This window comes from Mixophyes fleayi, chromosome 4 (assembly GCF_038048845.1).
Source record: "Mixophyes fleayi isolate aMixFle1 chromosome 4, aMixFle1.hap1, whole genome shotgun sequence".
Lineage (NCBI taxonomy): Eukaryota > Metazoa > Chordata > Amphibia > Anura > Limnodynastidae > Mixophyes > Mixophyes fleayi.
In genome coordinates, this window is record NC_134405.1 from 83865421 (window position 1) to 83886222 (window position 20802).

General features: G+C 40.1%; 2 protein-coding genes across 9 annotated transcripts in view; one reads left to right on the top strand and one right to left on the bottom strand.

Moving 5' to 3' along the window:
- Positions 1-9479, top strand: part of ADAMTS17 (ADAM metallopeptidase with thrombospondin type 1 motif 17) — a 156777-nt gene extending 147298 nt beyond the window's left edge. For both annotated transcript variants that reach the window (XM_075207698.1, XM_075207696.1), the window contains 3 exons: positions 890-1042; positions 3668-3845; positions 5449-9479. In XM_075207698.1, coding sequence (XP_075063799.1) covers positions 890-1042; positions 3668-3845; positions 5449-5600 — 483 coding nt within the window. In that variant the 3' untranslated portion in view covers positions 5601-9479. The remainder of the gene's footprint in view (positions 1-889; positions 1043-3667; positions 3846-5448) is intronic.
- Positions 9480-10346: 867 nt separating this feature from the next.
- RNF212 (ring finger protein 212) overlaps positions 10347-20802 on the bottom strand; it is a 55882-nt gene continuing 45426 nt past the window's right edge. For all 7 annotated transcript variants that reach the window (XM_075207677.1, XM_075207674.1, XM_075207678.1 and 4 more), the window contains 7 exons: positions 19989-20038; positions 19036-19106; positions 17253-17322; positions 15552-15597; positions 15255-15315; positions 13665-13704; positions 10347-10763 (listed from right to left, as the gene is read on the bottom strand). In XM_075207677.1, coding sequence (XP_075063778.1) covers positions 10568-10763; positions 13665-13704; positions 15255-15315; positions 15552-15597; positions 17253-17322; positions 19036-19106; positions 19989-20038 — 534 coding nt within the window. In that variant the 3' untranslated portion in view covers positions 10347-10567. The remainder of the gene's footprint in view (positions 10764-13664; positions 13705-15254; positions 15316-15551; positions 15598-17252; positions 17323-19035; positions 19107-19988; positions 20039-20802) is intronic.

A 20802-nucleotide genomic window follows, 5' to 3' on the forward strand; every position in this document is an offset into this window, starting at 1 on the left:
CCGTACTCTTATAAACTGACTTTATGAAGATCAGTGTCTCTCAGTCCAGCTACATTAGTAGGAATAGTCTGTGTAGTATAGTCCAGGATTACAGACTATCTTGGTTCATAGGCATCAGGATGGAGATCACTTCAAAGAATCCCATTTCCAGTGGCCAAATGATCTTAAGAATTCACTTTGTAACTTGGCACAAGTGGCCTAAGCAGCCTTGTGTTCATTATTACGGAATTACTTCCGAGAGGAGGTCAGCAAGTCAGGGCTTACAAAAAATTAAATGGATGACTTCCAAGCATCAAATATAGAAGGCGCTTTGTTGCTGCTATGAATTGGTTTGAGGGTTTATTTCCCATCTTTGCCAGAGCACAATCATTTCACCTCCTGGATCCAACTCTGTGCCCAGGAGCAGTATCCTTTATCAGTGTATCAGGAAGCTGATGCTATACAGTACAAGCACTCAACCACGTGTGTCTGTTTGAGAAATGTATCAGCATAGTCATACACATTTCTCATCTCACCTACACAATATTATCTTACAAAACACACTTGTATATATGAATATACTTAATATAATAAAGTTACCTAAGTTCTAAATCTAATGGAGAAATGAACCTCCCATATATAACCTTCTAAAACTAAGCAGCTCAGTTCATGACCAGGACAACTATGCCTATAACTCCCAGGAGAAAAAACGTTCTCATTGATTGACATATGAAGTCATAGGACCATTCTATCTGTCCTTTCTCAAAGCTCAACATTATATTGGCGCATTGTCAAGGGCAATTTCTCTGCATTAACTAAATTTAAAATAAAAATAAAAATCACGCCATTAAATAAATAAATTTGAGAAGAGGTTACAATCCAATTGTAAATATTCCTTATGTATTTGTAGTGCTCTTCAGACTGTGGCCGGGGCACCAAGAAGAGGCGGATATCCTGCACCAATACGAGGGGTAAATGTGATTCCGCCACAAGGCCAAGAGAGGAGGAGGAGTGTGAGGATTACACTGGATGCTATGAGTGGAAGACAGGAGATTGGTCCAAGGTAAGTAGACAACAGAAGTCTATTAATGCAAGAAAGCAGGTCTACAAGAAGTGTGAGCTACCATGGCCCAACAGCTTCTGTCTTGGTGAGCAGTTCTCTCATTGTCCCCATTAAATTCACAAAAAGCACAAGCCAAATTTGACCTCTCTTGCCACTTACTTGTGCTCTAGGAATGGAGTTGCTAGCCTCCAGGATCTGATCTAGCAGGCATCAGGGTGGGTTCACTTGAGCAGAAAATAGCTTTATATGCTGATAATATTCTTCTGTCCGTCTCCAAACCTCCAGTTACTCTTCAATTCAGCCTTTTATCCAGTTTACAAATGAACACTAAGAAGACTGGAATTCTGGATTTTTTTTTACCACCTAGCTCCAAAAAGCTACATGAAATGTAAGTGGCAGATGAGTAAACGCAAAAATCTGAAAATGTACATTACTAGCAGCCTAGAGGTCCTTCTTCTTCGAGCAAATGGTTTATTTCCTGCATTAACATCATTTCAAAACTTCTCTATCTGCTTACATGCACTGGCCATTTGAATCCACCCTCTAAAGACTTTTATTGCCGTTATATGATTTGGAAAAAAGGCCTAGAGTCAATATGGGTTTCCTCCAATGCCAGGCCTTGGCTGGTGGAGGCGGGGTGTTCCCTAATTTTTTAAGTATTTTTTGGGTAGCGCAACTTGAGCAATGTATACAAGGGCACTCTCCCACTGGGTGACGGGCTGGGTGGATATCAAGTCAGGAGTGATTTCCTCACCATCCACCCCTGTCAGTGACTGAATCCCACCCAGTGATTAGCTTATAATAGGGACCTTTTGTAATAAGCTTTTTCTCTATCTCCTTCCCCATCTCCCCTTATACCTCTCACAATTAGAATTTTCCCATGTCTCATATTGGCTTAAACAATTTTAGCAAAGACAGGAATATTTTTAACATTTGCCAGCTTGCAGGAGATCAATAATAAGAGTATATCTTCCCACTTCAGCTTTCCAACAGTTAATTCAAATTAGGCATTTTTATCTTTCCTCTACAGGCAAGCTGACCGCTAGACTCCTAACGTCGTTTGTGCATCTGTGCCTAAATATCCACCCCCTTCACTTTACCACTTCGTCTTCCTGATCTGTGACAGAAAGAAGCACTTTCAGGAATCCGAAGTGTGAGGATGACCTTGCCTGACTAGACTCGGATCAGTGGTTGGATATCTGGCCGGGGGGGGGTTGCAGTAAGGAGAATGCCTATAAATTGCTCTACCGTGGTACCTAGTACCAGTTAGGATAAGTGAGATATTCCAATGTCTCTTCACTATTTTGTTGAGGAGGCCAAGATTCAGGCTCTTTCATCCATATATGGTGTAATCGTGCAGACATTTTGGTCTGAAGTTCGTAAACTAGAAGCTAACATCACAGACGTTGTCATCCCTCCAACCCAATGCACATTCTCCTCCTCTTCCCACTTCTGATCTTATAATGTGATTGTGATTTGTTTGTATTCACTGGATGCTTTTAATAAACGGTTATTTAAAAATAATATGAACTCAGAAATGTATAAAGTGATTATTTTATTAGTGGGCAAAAAACACATCAGCAATGCAGCCTTATGATATGATGTGTAGATAAACCGGTACAAGGACTCAAAAGACAAAAAGCATTAAATAAAGGAGATTAATATATCACAAAACCAAATAGGGAATTTCAGTCGCAACTTTCACAGGCAGATAACTGAGGTAGATGCTCCTTTGTCAAGCCAAGATCATGTAATAAGTGTTATTAATCAATAGTACATAAACTTGTAGGATGCACAATTTACGTGCCATAATTCATGATGGCCAAGGCAGCACAAACCTTAAGAGCTATCTCTTACTGTAAACCTTAAAATGAATGTTTCAGGATAAATATACATACTGATTTGAGATTGCTGGCAATTGCCACCATATTGAATATTCAAATCTAGTCATGGCTGATCTCCAGGGACAACAGCTGCCTTTGAATAACTATAAATCATGATGACGTTAGCTGGGGGGAGAGCTACCACCGAATCAGCGTTGAAAGAAGCATTTTATTCATGTGAATATCAAGAACCTGGCAGGTCCTAAGTACAGGATTGTGTTACACCAATATGTAACTGAAACAGAAGAGGTGAAATGACAGCCTAGAAATCCTGTCAGAATAAAACATGGAGACACATTTCATGAAGCTGGACTTCTTGGACTCTTTTAAATAAATGGTTTGTACAATCTTTGTAAACCAACACATATTAAAGTTATTTAAAGAATTCTACTTGCATTTTATGTCTTAGAGAGGATGCTGTTTCATTCAGGTGCAGGTTTTCTGGATACCCTTGTTTATGGACCAATCCCATTGCCAAGAAATCTGCACACAAACGCTGCCTTAAATGTATTGCCAACGGTGGCGAGAAACATTCACATAGCCAGTGACAATCATTGTGCTGAACTAACTTGGCAGCAGACAGTGGTACTGAAAGATTTAATATACTTCACATATCATTTAGCATTTTGTTCATAAAATAATACCGGCATCCTGCAGAGCACTGCTGTGATGTTCCTCTGCTTTGAAGGGTACTGGTGGAGCCCCCATTTTCAGTCTATTTATTTTATTTATTTTCTTGTAGTGCTCTTCTACCTGTGGAAAAGGCCTCCAATCCCGAGTGGTACAGTGCATGCATAAGGTGACCGGTCGTCATGGCAACGAATGCTCCCTCCTCTCCAAGCCAGTGACCTACAGGCAATGCCACCAAGAAGCTTGTAATGAAAAGGTGAATGCCAACACCATCACCTCACCGAGGCTCGGTACGTGGCATTGAAACATATACTTAATAATATAATGCATTGACAAGGGTTATTTTCTGATTTGAAATGGAACTGCGTCTCTTTGTTAATCTATAATATGTTTTTTTTATTGGCCTTAAGCTTTGTTGTTGTTGGTGATGGGTGGTCCAACTTGCATATCCCCCAGAAAATAACCACTGTACTCGTATATGTGCTTCATCTTCTTACCCCTAGTGCTGCCACAGTGGTGGAATATAGAAATGTTAGTGCTATTAATGCAAAGTGCTTGCAAGATTATTGCTGAGGTTGACTTTTGTGTGTGAAGCAGCAGATTAGACTGCACTCTGTCTTTCGCTTCCACCTGTGAGCTCCATGCAGTGTGTAAGTGACATTTAAGATAGAGACATTTGCCAGTATGAGTGACATAATATGTTATAGGAGACAGAGTAAAGGTGTATGAGACAAGAAGGTTGAGTGTATTTGTTAGAGCAAACCCCCTATTCCATTGTACAAGTTACTTTTCACTTAGTTCTAGAACTAGTATCGCTATAGAGATGCTCCTATAGCAGAATGTCAGCCAGTTACATCCAATCATCCTGCACTGGGGACACACTTTGTACGAGAGGCTGCAATTTGCTTTGCTAAGAGTTGGGCCCCTCTCCTGGCCTTCTTTAAAATGACATCTGAGGCCAGGTCCTTACATTGCTTTATGCTAATCATGGCCCAGCCTCTGTACATCAGCATCAATGTCCACTTTGGCCATGTTAGTAGATGGACAAATTTGCCAACATTTCTGCTACATACCTGGATCATGTCAAGTCTGATCCTGTAGATTGTGGTCAGATTATTATATAGTAGTTTGTTTTGCTGTAATATTGGGATCAGTACTTATTAGTAAAAGTCTAAGAAAATTATTGGGTTGTGAGTAAATGAGTAAACCCAAAATCTTTTACTTCATGTTTTCAATTGGCTTTCTACGGTTAACGTCACTTTTATATTTTGTTGAAAGATCATTGTTAATAGAACCTCTACGGTGGTGTTTGTCTTACTTTTAAGAATAATTTATTCCCACAGGCGCAAGAAAATATTGGTAATCCTTTTAAAATACCCTAACCGAATACACCCAGTGGAGGCAGCCATTTTGTGGGCTACACAAAGTTGTTCCTCTGCCACCTAAGGCTTCTCCTACATTTAATGCTGGGCGTTTCTGGGCAAGGCATCATATTATCTGTTTTTTAGACTTGCTAATATTAGACCATAGTTGCCTACTCTACTGGAATGTCCGGGAGAATCCCGAATTCCTGGGCGTCCTCCCGGAATCCTGGGAGAACAGGCAAACCACCCGACTACTAGCCGAGTGTTTAGGCGGGGGGCGGGACTTATGAAGCAATTCACGCATCAGTGCCGCCTCCCCCCTGTTGTTATAGACTTAGAAAGGTTGTGTGAAGTAAGGGGGCGGGCCACGATGATGAGAATCACCAAGCCCCGCCCCCACACACACAACTTGCCAAAGTTGGCAAATATGTATTAGAACCCTAAACATTCCTCCAATGCAGCCTTATAATGTGCAGCATACATCGTTGCAGCTATATAAACAACCTATATAATGGTTTTCTCCTTTCAGCTGCCCTGACATACAAGTGCACAGGTGACCAGTGGACGGTGTACTGCAGAGTTATCCGGGAAAAGAATCTGTGCCAGGACATGCGATGGTACCAGCGCTGCTGCCAGACCTGCAGGGACTTCTATGCCAACAAGTTGCAGCCGCAGAGCTAGTGACCTCATGGCACTGACTAGAGCATTGCGATTTATAACAGCAGTGCTGCCACCATCACACAAGACTTGAACACAATGGTGCTGGCTCATTCTGCCAAGAGAGACCATGCTGCCAATTCCAAAACCAATGAACAAGTGTCAAATATCCTGTATACCGCTGTGCTTGTTCTCCTGCTTCATTGGTTTTCTCATGGCTGTTTGTCACACAAAATGACCTAATCTGGATTGAGCAAACATATATTCTCAGGCAAATCAAGCAGACTGGAAACTGATATATTTTGATAGTTTGCCCAAAAGCTGAAAAACAGGTTTAAAATGACATTGTTTTTATGGGTGCTGAGCAGTCGTCGACTGTAAAGTGGTGCCAGACGTGAAGCACTGCTCAGAAACATTGTCAAAGGTGCTTAGTCAATGTTGCACATTTGCACAAGTGTGCACGGCAGTCTGTGATTATGTTACAGGTGAAAACCTCTCTCTACAAAACAAACTTACACCAATGCTTTATACAGTCTAAATAAGATCACATCTTAGAAATAAGACAACAGTAAAACACATTATTTTTTTCTCTATGGATATCTGCCCCGGAAAACTGCATTCCAACTACAATGTGAATGTGGGGGGTCACAGTGTGTTCCCTTCCGAAATTTCTATTGCCATCCAGTTGTGGTGTGTTAAATGCTCCTTTCTAATGCACCGGATGGGAGGAATGCGTCTAGAATACATCATTCATATATTGCTGTTTGCCCCATTCCGTTGGTATAGAAATTAATATGCTGGCATACATTTTTTTTATAGCTCATTATTATGTCTTTTATATTGGTTATCGTGATGGAACAGCAGTAGAAAAGGGACTAAGAACCCGTAGGAGTCCATTGGATATAATTCAAAGTGCATTTAATGAAGTGAGGATTTTGCACTTAGGAGTAAGGAAAAACTTGTCCTTTTCTTTTGTGTACCAGAACTATAATATTTTGGGATTAATGTAGTAAAATGGTGCCATGTGCTCATATAATCTGTAACCCGTAGCAAACAGACTCTAAACAGCACTAGAATATGATTAGCTGGGTTGCAGCATATTTGTGCATATATCAATATTTTATTACATAAGTATAGGACAGCTCTTTATGTGATGCTCCCCACCGCTACTTTCCATCCACCGTTGTGTATTTTTTGTTTTTTTTAATGACAGGTGGAAATTCTTCCACAGCTCCTGTCACTCAAACTCTTTGTGACTTTTGAGTGGCATTTTTACAGTTCTACAAACAAAAACAGTGGATATTGATACTTTGAAGTATCAGCCTCTATATTTCTCTTCTTGTATATTCTTGTTTTCTTTTAATAGTTTCGCCTGTTGCTATTCCGTCCTTATAGTCTATGATTACATGATTCATTTGTTTGATTGCTTTATAAAATACACATTCTTAATGTGTACCCAGCGCCTACACACAGTATAGGCAGCCATATTGTGGGCTTAACCACTGTTCATAGAAATTGCAGTCTATTCTCCTCTTGGAACTAATGACATCCCTTTATGCTGAATATTGGTTCAGTCCACACTGTGGCTCCACTGTGTAGGTGACTGTTCCACCTTAATAGGTGCTTAATAGTAGCGTGTGTCGTTTTATTACAGGTTCCAGGTGGACCGATGCAGCAAAAAGTTATTCAAATATTGTTACAAAGTGCATAGATGGACTGTTTTCGTTTTGGTTTTATTTCTCCATGTGTAAAGTATTTGTGTTTTCACAACTACAAAAAATGTTTTATTTACCCCAGATATAAGGGACATGTAAAATACATAATATTAATACCACTATTACAGTGCACACCACAGATGGAATTTGTAGATATTACATATTGCTAAAGTTTATATATAAAACAGATACATAGGAGTACATTCTATAAATGTGAAGGGAGAATGTGGAGGTATAGTGTCCTTTAAAATGGGGTAAATTAACTATATTCTACTAAAAACACAACTGTACCTCCAGTTTATAACCAAAAGTTTGGTAAAAGTAAAATACAGATTATCTCCACTCTTATAGAATTCCTCCCCAATGTTATGAAAAATAAATCTATAGTTGTTATAATCGTATATAGCTCTGACATAGTGCTCTGCCCAAAGAACTTTCAGGTTCAGTGAGTTTAATTTGTAGTGCCTTAAATTATAATTGATATTTGTTAAGAAGTAGTGTCTGAAATGGATGTTCCTGCTAAGGGTCAGATGTCCCTATTAACCCATTAAATGCCACACATCATATTCCCCCAGCCCTATATTGAATTGCTGGAAACTCCATTTTTCAGAGGGTCCATAGTGCTATGATCCTCAATATATTGTTATTTGGTGACATCTAGTGGATACTTTGGATATTTCAGACTGATGAACAATAGTCCACTAATGCTCTCAAACGCTTGGTAAGTAAGATGTCTAACTCATTTTAAAGTGAGATAAACATTAATTTCCAATCCAAAAAACATCACATTTGAATACAGTGTTGAGGATGCACTTTCTTGTCCTGTATTTCCAATAATCTATCATTTTCTATGCTCTCAATTTCCAAAGCACAGTCATGATGACTTTGGCAGTCCCCAACCCAAGAAGGCTGACATTATAGAACCAAGCTATCTCACCTGTATGACTGTGTCTCTTACATCTCATTTTAAAATATTCATTAGTTCCATTTAAAGCAACAAAATAAGTAAGGGGCCCTATTATTCCAAAACTGTTACTCTTAATTAATCCTGAAAGTTATTAGAACTGTTGTGCGTCAGCCAATGGGGTCTTTCTGAGCTATAACATGCAAGGAGCATTGTGGACTTTGGGGTTTACAGATTTGCTTAGGAGGTGGAGGGGATTTAGGCAAATGTGTGGCAGACACAACGTTGGGTAGGTACTGTGTATAGCAGCTTGTACCATTAAAAACTGCATTGTTATACCAACAAAAATACCTCCCTTTTATTTAAAGTGGAATACATTTTTCTTATGTAGCAGTTACTTTAAATTGGATGCAGTGGACACTATGAACAAACCTGACCAAAACTGCTCTTCTCTTTACTCTAGGTTTGTATGTTTGTCTGGGATAAGTGAGCTGTTTGTAGCCTTTTACAATGGTGCTAATGGTGTTTAGGATATTCCATTGTTATTCTGGTACTGTATATTTTACAATTGTTTGTGGTGCTATTTTTGTATTGATGAAAACAAAGTGATGCCATTGTTGCTTTGATATATTATAACACAGGGTTATAACCTCTATGGCACGTGTGTGATTGGAATATTACTGTAACCGTCTGAAACAAGTTTGTCTTTTAAATAGTAGAATTGTCAAAAGTTGTCTGCAAGTGAGATAAAAAAAAAATACTTACTGGGTGACATTTAGGAAAACTGGTGCACATGAAAAAAGGTCAAGTAACTCATGACAACCACATTTTATAGTAGTGTTTGGAAATTGAAAGCAAACTGCTCATTGGTTGCCATGGGTTACATCACCTTTTCCTTGTGCTCCGGTTATCATTAAATGTCCCCAAAAGAGCCTAAACTGTTTATTTAAGTGCCTGGCCGCTGACATAGTGTATGAGTTATCACAGTACAGTGTTAAAGAGAGCAACCATTTGAATAAACAAAATACATGCTGTGATACCTTTTCTGCTGGTTAGACTTGTGGTAGGTGTGCACAAAGCCTGCTGTGGAAATCTAGTCTATTAGCCAATGGTTAGACCACTCCATGCAAAGCAACAGTGATATATGCAGCTTATTAGCATGTAGAAGGCAGCTATAACCAAAAAATAAATGTTATTAAAATATTAATATTTTTCCCACTGAAATGAAAGCTCAGCTCTGTTTAATTTTCACAACATATTAAAGAATTATAAATTGTTACTGTATCTTGCATTCAGTTAATGGCTTACATGAAAGCATTCTTGGACCGCACGGGTGTCTCTCAGAGCGAACAAATGCACTCCATTTTCCAGGCATCTAAATCAAGGTTTTAACTTGTATGTGCACCTGGAGAGGACGGACACATCCTCATCACCAGGGACCGAACATTCACTCACACGGTTAAAGGGGCATTACACACATAACCTGGTAGTTCTTGTCATCCTGATAAGGAGGAGTCTACTTTTGGAAATCCAGCCCCTCTCTTTCTCACATCTATAGCAAATAAGAATGGGGTCACATCAACCCTCCAAACTCACAGTATGATGCGGCTCCCAGCATCACATAACAGGGCTACCATTGGAAGAGGAAGGACCTGTATTTGCTACATGGGTGGCAGTGGAGCAGATGAGCAGACAATTACATTGGAAGAGCAAGTGTAGCTAATAAATTGGGCTGTTTTGAAGAACATGTGGGATCTAATGACTTGTGGAGGTCTGAGTGCATGTGGGTGCAGTTTGTGGCAAGTGTGGATCTGAAGGCATGTTGAGTAATTGAGAGAGAAGTAGGGGCATTTTGGAATGAGTGATGTGGCATTCCAGGGTCTTTTTCGTTCTGTGTTTTCTTTTATGAAATTGATGTGTGGCCCTCTTGAAGGTTGGAGGGCCGCACATGCGATCATTAAAGTAGATCAGGTTGCCTATCACTGACCCACTTACTTTGCCTGCCCTCTTGTTTAAAAATGTGTAACGCATGAAGATAGGAATCTTACTAGCCATTAGCTGTGAATGGGTTTATGTGTAGTATATTTTGGTAGTTTATTTTGCTTAAATATGTAAGCAGTCTTGTGTTAACCTGTCAAGCAATCCACATCATTGCAGGTAATTGTTTTATTCTGGTGTGAAAATCAAGTCTGGCTTACAGTTACACATAAGGCTTTTCCTAGCAGTGATATACACCAAGTCTAAACACATATAGTCTAAACACATAGCTTATTTAAAGAAAGAAGTTAACAAGAAGACGTAAACAGCATTAAACAATATTCTCTATTTCGGCTGTTGCCCAAAAACTATGTATCTTGCAAAAGCTGCTATTTTTAATGACGTCGCTGCAAAATGTTGGCCAGCGTAATGGGCTGCCTTGCTCCAGATGACGGGGTAAACAGAGGTGTCTGCGGGAATATTTGGGTTGATCTTTGACTAGAGGAGCCCAAAACACTTGTGCGGTCGGTTTGTGATATAGATTGGGAAAGCTGGTGGAATACATTGGGCTGTGAATGGCCCATGGCTGACCTGTATAAAAAGAGGTAAGAAATATTTATGTGCGCAAATACATTTGTAACAGAACATATTGTAATTTTATTAAAGATAAAAAAAAAACAATATAAAAAAAACCAAATAAATCCTAGTCTGTCTGGCAAAATAAAATACATTAGAAACGCGGCGGTGCTTCGGGGGGAATTCAATTTCCCCCGAATCTGATTGGCTGCTATAGGCAACATCTCCACTTTTTCAAACCCGCAGCTTGATAAACTTACCCCCAGGTCAATTTTTTTTCAACTTGCCACCAATCCCCTTGTCCTGTCATATGTTGTGCTTAGTGCAGATGTGCAAGTCAAACTCTTGTACATACTGTAGGCAATTAAAAAAGTCAGGATGCGCAGGATATAATGTCCTATTTTTACAGCAGGTGGGTTCCTTTGACCTGTTATGTACAGATGTAGCTTTTGTATTAAACAAAAAGAAAAATACTGCTGATACAGTATCTAAAAAAGCTGAACAGGACTAGTTGTCTTTAATGGCAGCTAGCATGACTTCAAGACAAATCCTCAGACCATGAGCACAGCTCAAGTTGCAGCTCTTAGGTGAGGATAACACCAGCAACGGTGGATAGATGCTCATACAACAGGAAAGTGACTAGAAGTACAATCCAAAGCTGACAAAAAATACGGCAGGGTCTGATGTGAATGAGTACATATTCTTGGTACAATGCCGAGTAACACAACTGCCGCTATATAAATAAACAGTAAAATCCTGCACATCTGTATGGACCCAGTTTTGAAGTGGGCAGAGAGAGAACAATCTGTAGGAAATCAAATGATCCCAGTAGCAAAGAGTATTTCAGGAGAGGAGTGTGCTGCTCTTGCGAGTGATAATGCCCTAACCGAGCGGTTCCCAAAGTGTGCGCTGCGGCCCTGTCGCAGGGGTGCCACAATCGCCCTCGGAGAAAAAATAAAAAATAACTTACCAATCCAGCGCCGGATTCTCCTCACTGTTCTCACTGACTGCCGGGCGTGACGTCACCCCGTCCAACAGTGTCAGTGAGGAGCAGCAGCAGAGAGGCCACCGGGAAAGAAGACAGCAGAACATGTGGAAGTAAGTAAGTAAAGGAACGGCAAGTGAAGGGGGGAGGGGGACACAGAGAGCGAGACGCTGAAGGAGGGGAGGGGGACACAGACGCTGAAAGAGGGGAGGGGGACACAGAGAGACGCTAAAGGAAGGGAGGGGGTCACAGAGAGACGCTGAAGGAGGGGAGGGGGTCACAAAGAGAGGCGCTGAAGGAGGGTAGGGGGACACAGAGAGAGAGACGCTGAAGGAGGGGAGGGGGACAGAGAGACGCTGAAGGAGGGGAGGGGGACACAGACGCTGAAAGAGGGGAGGGGGACACAGAGAGACGCTGAAGGAGGGGAGGGGGTCACAGAGAGACGCTGAAGGAGGGGAGGGGGACACAGACGCTGAAGGAGGGGAGGGGGTCACAAAGAGAGGCGCTGAAGGAGGGTAGGGGGACACAGAGAGAGAGAGACGCTGAAGGAGGGGAGGGGGACAGAGAGACGCTGAAGGAGGGGAGGGGGACACAGAGAGACGCTGAAGGAGGGGAGGGGGACACAGAGAGAGAGACGCTGAAGGAGGGGAGGGGGACACAGAGACGCTAAAGGAGGGGAGGGGGACACAGAGAGAGAGACGTTGAAGGAGGGGAGGGGGACACAGAGAGAGAGACGCTGAAGGAGGGGGTCACAGAGAGAAACGCTGAAGGAGGGGAGGGGGTCACAGAGCGAGAGACGCTGAAGGAGGGGAGGGGGTCACAGAGCGAGAGAGGCTGAAGGAGGGGAGGGGGTCACAAAGAGAGGCGCTGAAGGAGGGGAATGGGACACAGAGAGAGAGACGCTGAAGGAGGGGAGGGGGTCACAAAGAGGCGCTGAAGGAGGGGAAGGGGACACAGAGAGAGAGAGAGACGCTGAAGGAGGGGAAGGGGACAGAGATGCTGAAGGAGTGGAGGGGGACACAGAGAGAGAGACGCTGAAGGAGGGGAGGGGGTCACAGAGAGAGACGCTGAAGGAGGGGAGGGGGACACCGTGTGTGAGATGGCAAAGGGGATAGAGTGATATGGTGAAGGGGCACAATGTGATGGTGAAGGGGTCTAAACACATCTTACGTCATTTTGACCCAACTATTTAAAAAACGGGACTACCCGGTAATTATTTTGGCTTAGGGGTGCCATGGAAAAATTATGGTGACCCTAAGGGTGCCTCGAACTGAGAAAGTTTGGGAACCACTGTCCTAACCACTCATGTCAGTGAGAACAGGGCTGCATATGACAAGGCAAGGGGATTGGAGGTAATCAGAAAACAACAAACAAAGTTTGATAGTGGAAGGAGCAGAGTCCTCTAACAACACAGAGTAGTGATATAAGGTGTCTGTCAAACTGATGCAGGGAAATTATGGAGTCAAATGCACCTCTACTGCGTTCATACATTTGCCTTGTTAGATGTCTAGAGATTGTCATAAACTGAATCCATATTGTTAAGCTTCTGCTTGAATCTGAATTTTAGGCAAGCATTCTAAAATGCTACACTTCCCCAACCAGAACGCAGCATTCTAAATCTGTGAAACACTGACAAATGGAATGAGCAACAATGTTTCCCTGTAACACAATAGCACTTCCAGTGTGTCAGCTGTCAAAATGATGCACACAGACTACATCTAAAGTGATCCCAATCAATATCATGTGTCACTATGGGAGTATGTCTCAGATTTATAACACCATATTGTTGTGGCTGGGAAACATGGCATCCTAAAACAAACCTTACATGTCAATTAATCATTGAGCACACATTAAGGTAAGCTGAAAATAAATACGACTAATTGGAAGAAAAGAAATGAATAAACATGAATAACTATAAGTAAAGTGTTTACCTTAATGATCCTGCAGTATTACTTCTAAAGGGAACATGACCTGTAAATATAAAGTGTCTCACATAAAAAGTACTTGCATTTGAGTTTTAAGGACTTGCACTCCCGGGCAAGGCCTGATTAAGGATTAAGGGTGCCCTAGGCTTACGTTCATAGTGCCCCCTCACCTTTCATGCCAGGCTGATATGCAGTAGGCAAAAACAAACTTGTTCTTAATTTGAAATCCGGCTTCTGTCACCTCCACCACCAATGTTTACATTTGAATGTTTTCAAAACTCTGCTTCACTTGGCATTTTAGACAGGTCGTGAACTTAGGAGAACAACTATTCTCTCCTATTTTAAAATTAATATTAGTTTATGCCTTTCTCTGTCATAATTTTGCACCCCCATAAACCTTGCACCCTAGGCTGCAGCCTAGTCAGCCTATGTAATAATCAGGCCTTGATCCAGGGAGTAATCAGTTAAGCGTGCTCTGTAGGCTTTTAGAATGAGCATTCATTGCTTTAAAGTTAAACCTTTTGTGTATGAGGCTTAAATAATAAATGTCTGCAAAAACAAAAGTGAGGACAATTTATAAAATGTCAGCTTTAAAAGCAGACCAAACCTGACAGTGAAACATAGGTGACATTATAAAGACTGTGACATGCAATGGAAATAATACATTTTGATGCAATATTGTTAAGAGAGATATACCTTGAGGAAAGCAAGTTTGGCAGTATGTACAGAATATGTGGGGAGGCAGGGTGTATAAAGAATAGGCCCAACACTATATTACTTCTTATAGAGAGACACTATGTTCTGCTAGTAGAGACACAAGGTGAACTACATGATTCAGTTAGAATGACTCATGCAGTTACATGGGATCAGAATATACTGTTCCTGCCACTTGCCAGATTTCATACATTGTAGGAATATTTTTCAGAAAACATACTGTAGTCCCAGCCATCATTATTAGAATATGCCACTGGATACCATGTCATATCACAAAATAGTGCTACAGGTCATGAGAGAGGCATGTGGCATTTCAAAGCAGAATATAGAGGTATGGGGCATTACTGTGTAGCATATGAACATGTCTGCTTACTGGAAATAAGTTATGATAAGTTATAAGTACCTCCACTTAACACTGTACTCTTATACCGTAGCTCAGAGACTTAAGGATTGTAGTTGTCTTTAAAATGTACACTTTCACTTGATTTAGACTTTTTTCCCCCAAAATATTCTATAGTTAAAGAAAAAACTTCTTCAGCATACATTTCTGAGACAAATAAATATGGATCACAATCTAGTTTCCCTTAGCTGACAGCATGATTAAGCAGCTGCTGCAGTATTTAAATCACACTTCATGGACAAATTCTGGTTGGTTGATTACGGTCTCAAACACCAATCAGAATCTTTTAGCACCATTTGATATCAGACTACTCCAATCCCAAAGATAAACACTATAAACACTTGTATAAATATATTTTAACAGTTAACTAGGATTGCATGAATGCATATACATAATATAAATAAGGGTAGCTTAATAAACTCCCCATATCATAATATTAATAATGTAAGAGCTAAAAATAACAACAAATTGCATTAACTTACCCATACGTCCATCTTGAGGTGGACTTATTAATGACAATCTAGTTGGTCCAGCAATAGTAAACTGGGGACATAAAATGAAAAAAAAAAATAATATATGGGCTTCAAAATCAGAACAATAAATAGAAAAGAGTTAAGTCAATTGCCCATAACGGGATTGGTGGATGGTTTTCTAATTGCTTTCTTTCCACTCCAGCACTTCATAATCTGCTGCTTCCTGACCCTCCTCTTATGTTATATTTAATATGACACGTTAGTATAAATGTCAGAATAAAGTATACTGGATGACATTAAACTCACATTCTTCTTCTTGGGTGCACTAGGAGCAAAGTCCATTGGCTCCAACCTGTCCAAATATATATGATAGATATTTTAAATATACATTATATATAATACACATTTTGTACAGCATAACAATTTCTCCAATAAAAGAGTAATATGAATCCAGGACATTGGTGGCTTAAACATTTATTTTTAGAAATATTTTTATTGCTTTTCAACAAATTTGTTAAGAAGAAGAATCTGTGGAGAGGCTATGTGCCAAGGAGAACTACCCAATACCCACTAGGGATTCAGAATCACGCATGCAAAGACAGTTACAAAGTACAACAGTATTTCAATGTGTTACCACAAACACCAGACAAATACTCATTTTTAAAATAAAACGCCTGGTGGAATTGAACACAGATTTAATGTCTTACCCTCTTCAGCCCTGAGGATTGCTGACACTTTGTATGTGAGATCCCCATATTTCAGACACTGTCCCTTCCTTCTACCCCTCAACCAGTGTGGTAAGAATCTGATACAAAGTCCCACTGCTCCAGCAGGCCCACCAAGACACCATACTAATAGGGTGATGGGCTGATTAAGCGGGAGCCAAAAACTGCAAAGCATGAGCTCTCCAACGCAACAGCAACTGGTCCCTCCTGACATCCCCTTTTTAAAGGGAATCACATTCCCATGATCCCTAGATTCACCCTGTATTTACTTTTGAATAACCTCTTGATTGGCCGTTGTCAAAATGGGCTGGTACTGTAATGGACTTTCCACACCCCCTTACTGTCAGAACTAAACTTGAAGTTTGATTGAAGCCTCCAGTTCTCAGGTGATGAATGGAACTGCAGTCCTCCACAGTGACATAGGACCACAATCCTTCCGGTCACTATCCAGAGCCCACCTGACTACATTTAAGAAATATTTTGACACAGTATTTACAACATTTTCTCCCATAATTAAAACAATTTCCCCTGGTCAACAGTGTCCCACAAAAATTGGGGCCATGGGAAAATTCAAATACATATGATAGCCCCGGTAATGCAGAGTGGGAGAGAGGTTGTCCAACAGGTTATGACCTTTATTGTCAGATACTCTGCTTTGCCACAGGGGATACAGAAAGAAAAACAGAGAAGGGGGAAGAGACAAAGATAAATAGTGAAAGAAACAGATGCAGATAATTTTATGACTTAAGGTACAATATTTTAAAATTCTAACTGCAACAGTAGGGCCAGGAGAGGAACACGGGGGAAATTAAGTGAAACCAACATCAGTGGGGTGCGCATCACTCATAGGAATACACATCTGAATGTGCAATATGCTCCAAAAGATGCAAGAGCATAAAAGGAGCATTTTGTTTACTCTGTTGGACTGTCCTAAATGCCAACTCCCACCCAATATCTTTAACCATACATCATCATCATCATCAGCTATTTATTTAACACCACTAATTCTGCAGCGCTGTTCAGAGAACTCACATCAGTCCCTGCCCCTTTGCATCTTACATTATAAATTTCCTAACACACACACACACTGAGAGAGACCTAGGTCAATTTTAATAGCAGCCAATTAGTACTAGTATGTTTTTGGTGTGTGGGAAATACAGGGAGAACATACAAACTCCACACAGATAAGGACATGGGGAAACAAACTCATGACCCCAGTGCTGTGGGGCAGAGGTACTAAGCAACCACGCTACCATACAAGAGAAGTGTGCACCATACTTACGTTTTGGCACTGGGCACTCTCGATATAGGGACAGAATACGGAGACACTCCAGTTTGTTTTTCTGAATATGCTGTTAAAAGAAAACAAAAAAGTTTATTTCTTTTTCAGTTGAAAGGATATCAATAAATTACTTGTGGAAAAGCCAATGGATAGATTATATGCACCACTGAGTCACTTCCAGTGGTGTCTCTCTGGGACCTCTATGCTTCTTAGCCTAGTAGGCGAGAGGCTGCGTCCCCTGGTTCTCAGTAGGCATCTGGAGCTTGGCTACAACATCATAACCAAGCACCTCACTTCTAACCCATTACAGGAGGATGAGCAGCAGACAACTTCACAGGTAAGAAGCTGATCACAAGACAATAACACCATAAACTACAGAAAGTGTAAACCTTTCCTGGGATGGGGGAGGATATAACACCCAGATCTACCCCATCCTGGCTGAAATAAACTCAGGGTTGGAAAACCCATGTGTAGAATCCTACTTTGTGCTGTTTTGGAAACATGAATTGATGCCAAAGCTATTTCTTAGTGGCATTGTCTGATAATTCAGTCTTCTGTGGGTTTGCTGCTATAGGGCTGGTGCAAATACACACTACTGATGATGACTTATCATAAACCAGGCGCATATACAGCGTACAGCATCCATATCTGTGGAAATAAGTTACTCCCGTTTTGCATCCACCTCTGCATGAGTCTCTTTGAGTCTAATTCCAATCTATTAGGGCTGTGTATGAAATATTAAAGTAATTGTATCGTTTTCAAATAAGTATTGCATAGGCGATTGTATTGTGTTTCTAACACACAAAGTGATTTATTTTATATATATATATATATATATATATATATATATATACTAATAATAAACCAAATACTATCTGCTCATAAATTACAGTGCAACGGAACCAATATGAATATGAATTATATAAATAACTAAATGTTGTAATGCGAGTGTGTGCGTGCGTATTTTACCGTGCGATCGCACCATGCCACGTGTTACGTGGCGTACGGATCGCAATCGCACGGCAAAACAATATTAACCAATATACTTTCGTTCATCCAATTATACGACTTCGACAGAAAGAACATTTGTCAGTGCAGCAATTCTAGAGTTTGTGATATTACAATAATTTATTGCTCTTTCCCCTATGCACAACTTGGAATCATTTAATTCAATAACACAACTATAAAGTAGCTAGAAAAGAAGAGAGCCGTTGACACTCTCACGTGTTGTAACATACCTACATTTAGTGGTAACCTAAATTAAAATCATACTATGTTTGACTTGGGGAGGACGTTTTCATTTCTGATTTGACTGATGTAGGTGGACTGCAGGTCACAGATTTCTTAACAATTCCTAATAATGGTGGGTTCTGTACATTCATGTACAACTCATATATAGAGCTGTAAAATTTAATCATACAAAACAGCTGCACTCTGGTTGCTATGGATTACAGTACATTTATGCTATTTGCACCATATTTGGAAGCTGGGTATACCAATCTCAAATGTGAGGTTCTAAGCGATCCAGCAGACTTTACTGTTGAAAGAAGAAGCCTCCGTGAGTTCAAATCTATCCCTAAGTAATAATGTATGTAATAACGGTTACTTTGTGGCTTGGTGCTGTGTACTTACATAGTGGTACTGGACAGAGAAGTCATGTAAAGGAAAACAATACTCAACCGACATTTTCCCCCAAAAATGTAATGTGTTTTCAAGCTACCAGCTAATCACTATTAAGGAGAATCTGTCAGTGTAAAGATGAATTATCGTTAAGTCTACTTACTGGGACCTAGAGTTCTAAATTCACCAGAAGCTGGCAGTCGATTGTAAGATTGAGAAGCTCTGAAACTATAACTTAAAAGAAAAACAAACAAACACATCAATCAATCATCTATGAATGTTTTCACTGTGTATACTAAACAATTGTTAAACAGTGTAATATAAGTTACGAAAGGTGACTAGTATGGGTGATATTTCCATTCATCCATCTCAGATAGTTACCACCTACACTTTAGAAGTCTATAATTGACAACTGCCTAAGGTGAATATGGTTTTGCACTGTACAATTGACAACAGGCCAAATGATGAAAGAGCTCATCTACTTTGCACCATTAAGAGATATGAAGAGCAGTGCACAGAAGCTTAAAGCAGATTTGTCATTATAAACACAGAGGGGGCAGCCAATATCCACAATAATATTGTGATGTCACTATGTGAATGGCTCACTGTAGGTAATGGAAATGTCTGCATAATCATTAATGTCACTGTCAATTTAAAGCAACATAACTTATAAATTATGATTTGCCATCTGAGGTTTTAGATGTAAAGTAGCAAGATTTTACTTACTGGCTGCAAAATGTAGCACCTGTCTATTACAGTTCTTTATAGAGAAGAAAGGAAATACACCAATACACTTTATTTTTTAGCAAAACTGCATTGAAAGGGCAACATGACACATTTCAATTTACCCCATGCGTCACATAAAAACATTTCCCTTTTTATATTAAAAATCCTTTAAAAAAAAATAAGAAGTGTTGATTAGAGCTTAGCCAGTTACGTATAGCTTTCTAAATATCTACTGTACCTTTTATGTTATTCATTTCCAGAATGCTCCTTTAGAATTAAAAGTAATTTAGTTTTGCTAATGGGTATTGCAATAAAAAAAATATTAAAAAGGTCAGTGGTCTCTTATTATAGATCTAATTAAAAAGTCAAAAGGAAAAACAAAAAACATACTTTTCCAATTGTTGGGTCAATTCCTTAATAGTTTCTTCTAACTTTGCTATCTGAAACAACAATAAAATCACATATAAACTTCTTCACATGTATGTATTTAGAAATATGCAGTTGGAGTGGAATTCCCCCCTTGAACGGTGTTACACCACCTGCAGAGTTTTGGAACATATCCTACTTGAGGTTGAGTCAGTACTAGTTGTGTTGGAGAGGCACACAGTTACCCTCCTAATGTAGGCTGCTCCTTACCGCCACCACCTGGGCTCTGAACACATCAACAGGGAGAAGGGAACGTTGCAGCAGTACAAAATTCTATTTCAACAGCTGTTTTACTTTAACTAAGGCAGCAGACTCCATAAAACCCTGAAATTGTGTTTTCATTGAACCTAAGCAAGAAGTGTTATTTCTTTTACTTTAAAAGGGGAAAGAAAACAAAATGATTAGTTTCCGTAAGAGTTCTTTTTTTAAAGCGCATCCCCATCACAGCTTCTGTTATCTGGCTTCTACATAACATCCTCCATTCAGAAGTCCTACAATGCTGACAATCAGGTTTGTGTATAGGAACAAAGAATAAGGTTGTTTGTTCCTAGTTTATAGATGTTCAAATTCACTAATTCTGTCCAATTGCCAGAGCAGTTACTAATGCATACTTACCCACTCTCCCAGGAGAGCAGGCCATTCTCCCGTATAATCACTGGGAAGTTGTCAGGATGGGAGCTTCCATGACACGATTCACGGTGAATCCTCCGCGCAAAATTACGCTTTCACGTCACTGGGTCGCAGGGCCAAAATTACGCAATTCGCTGTACTCCCTTCC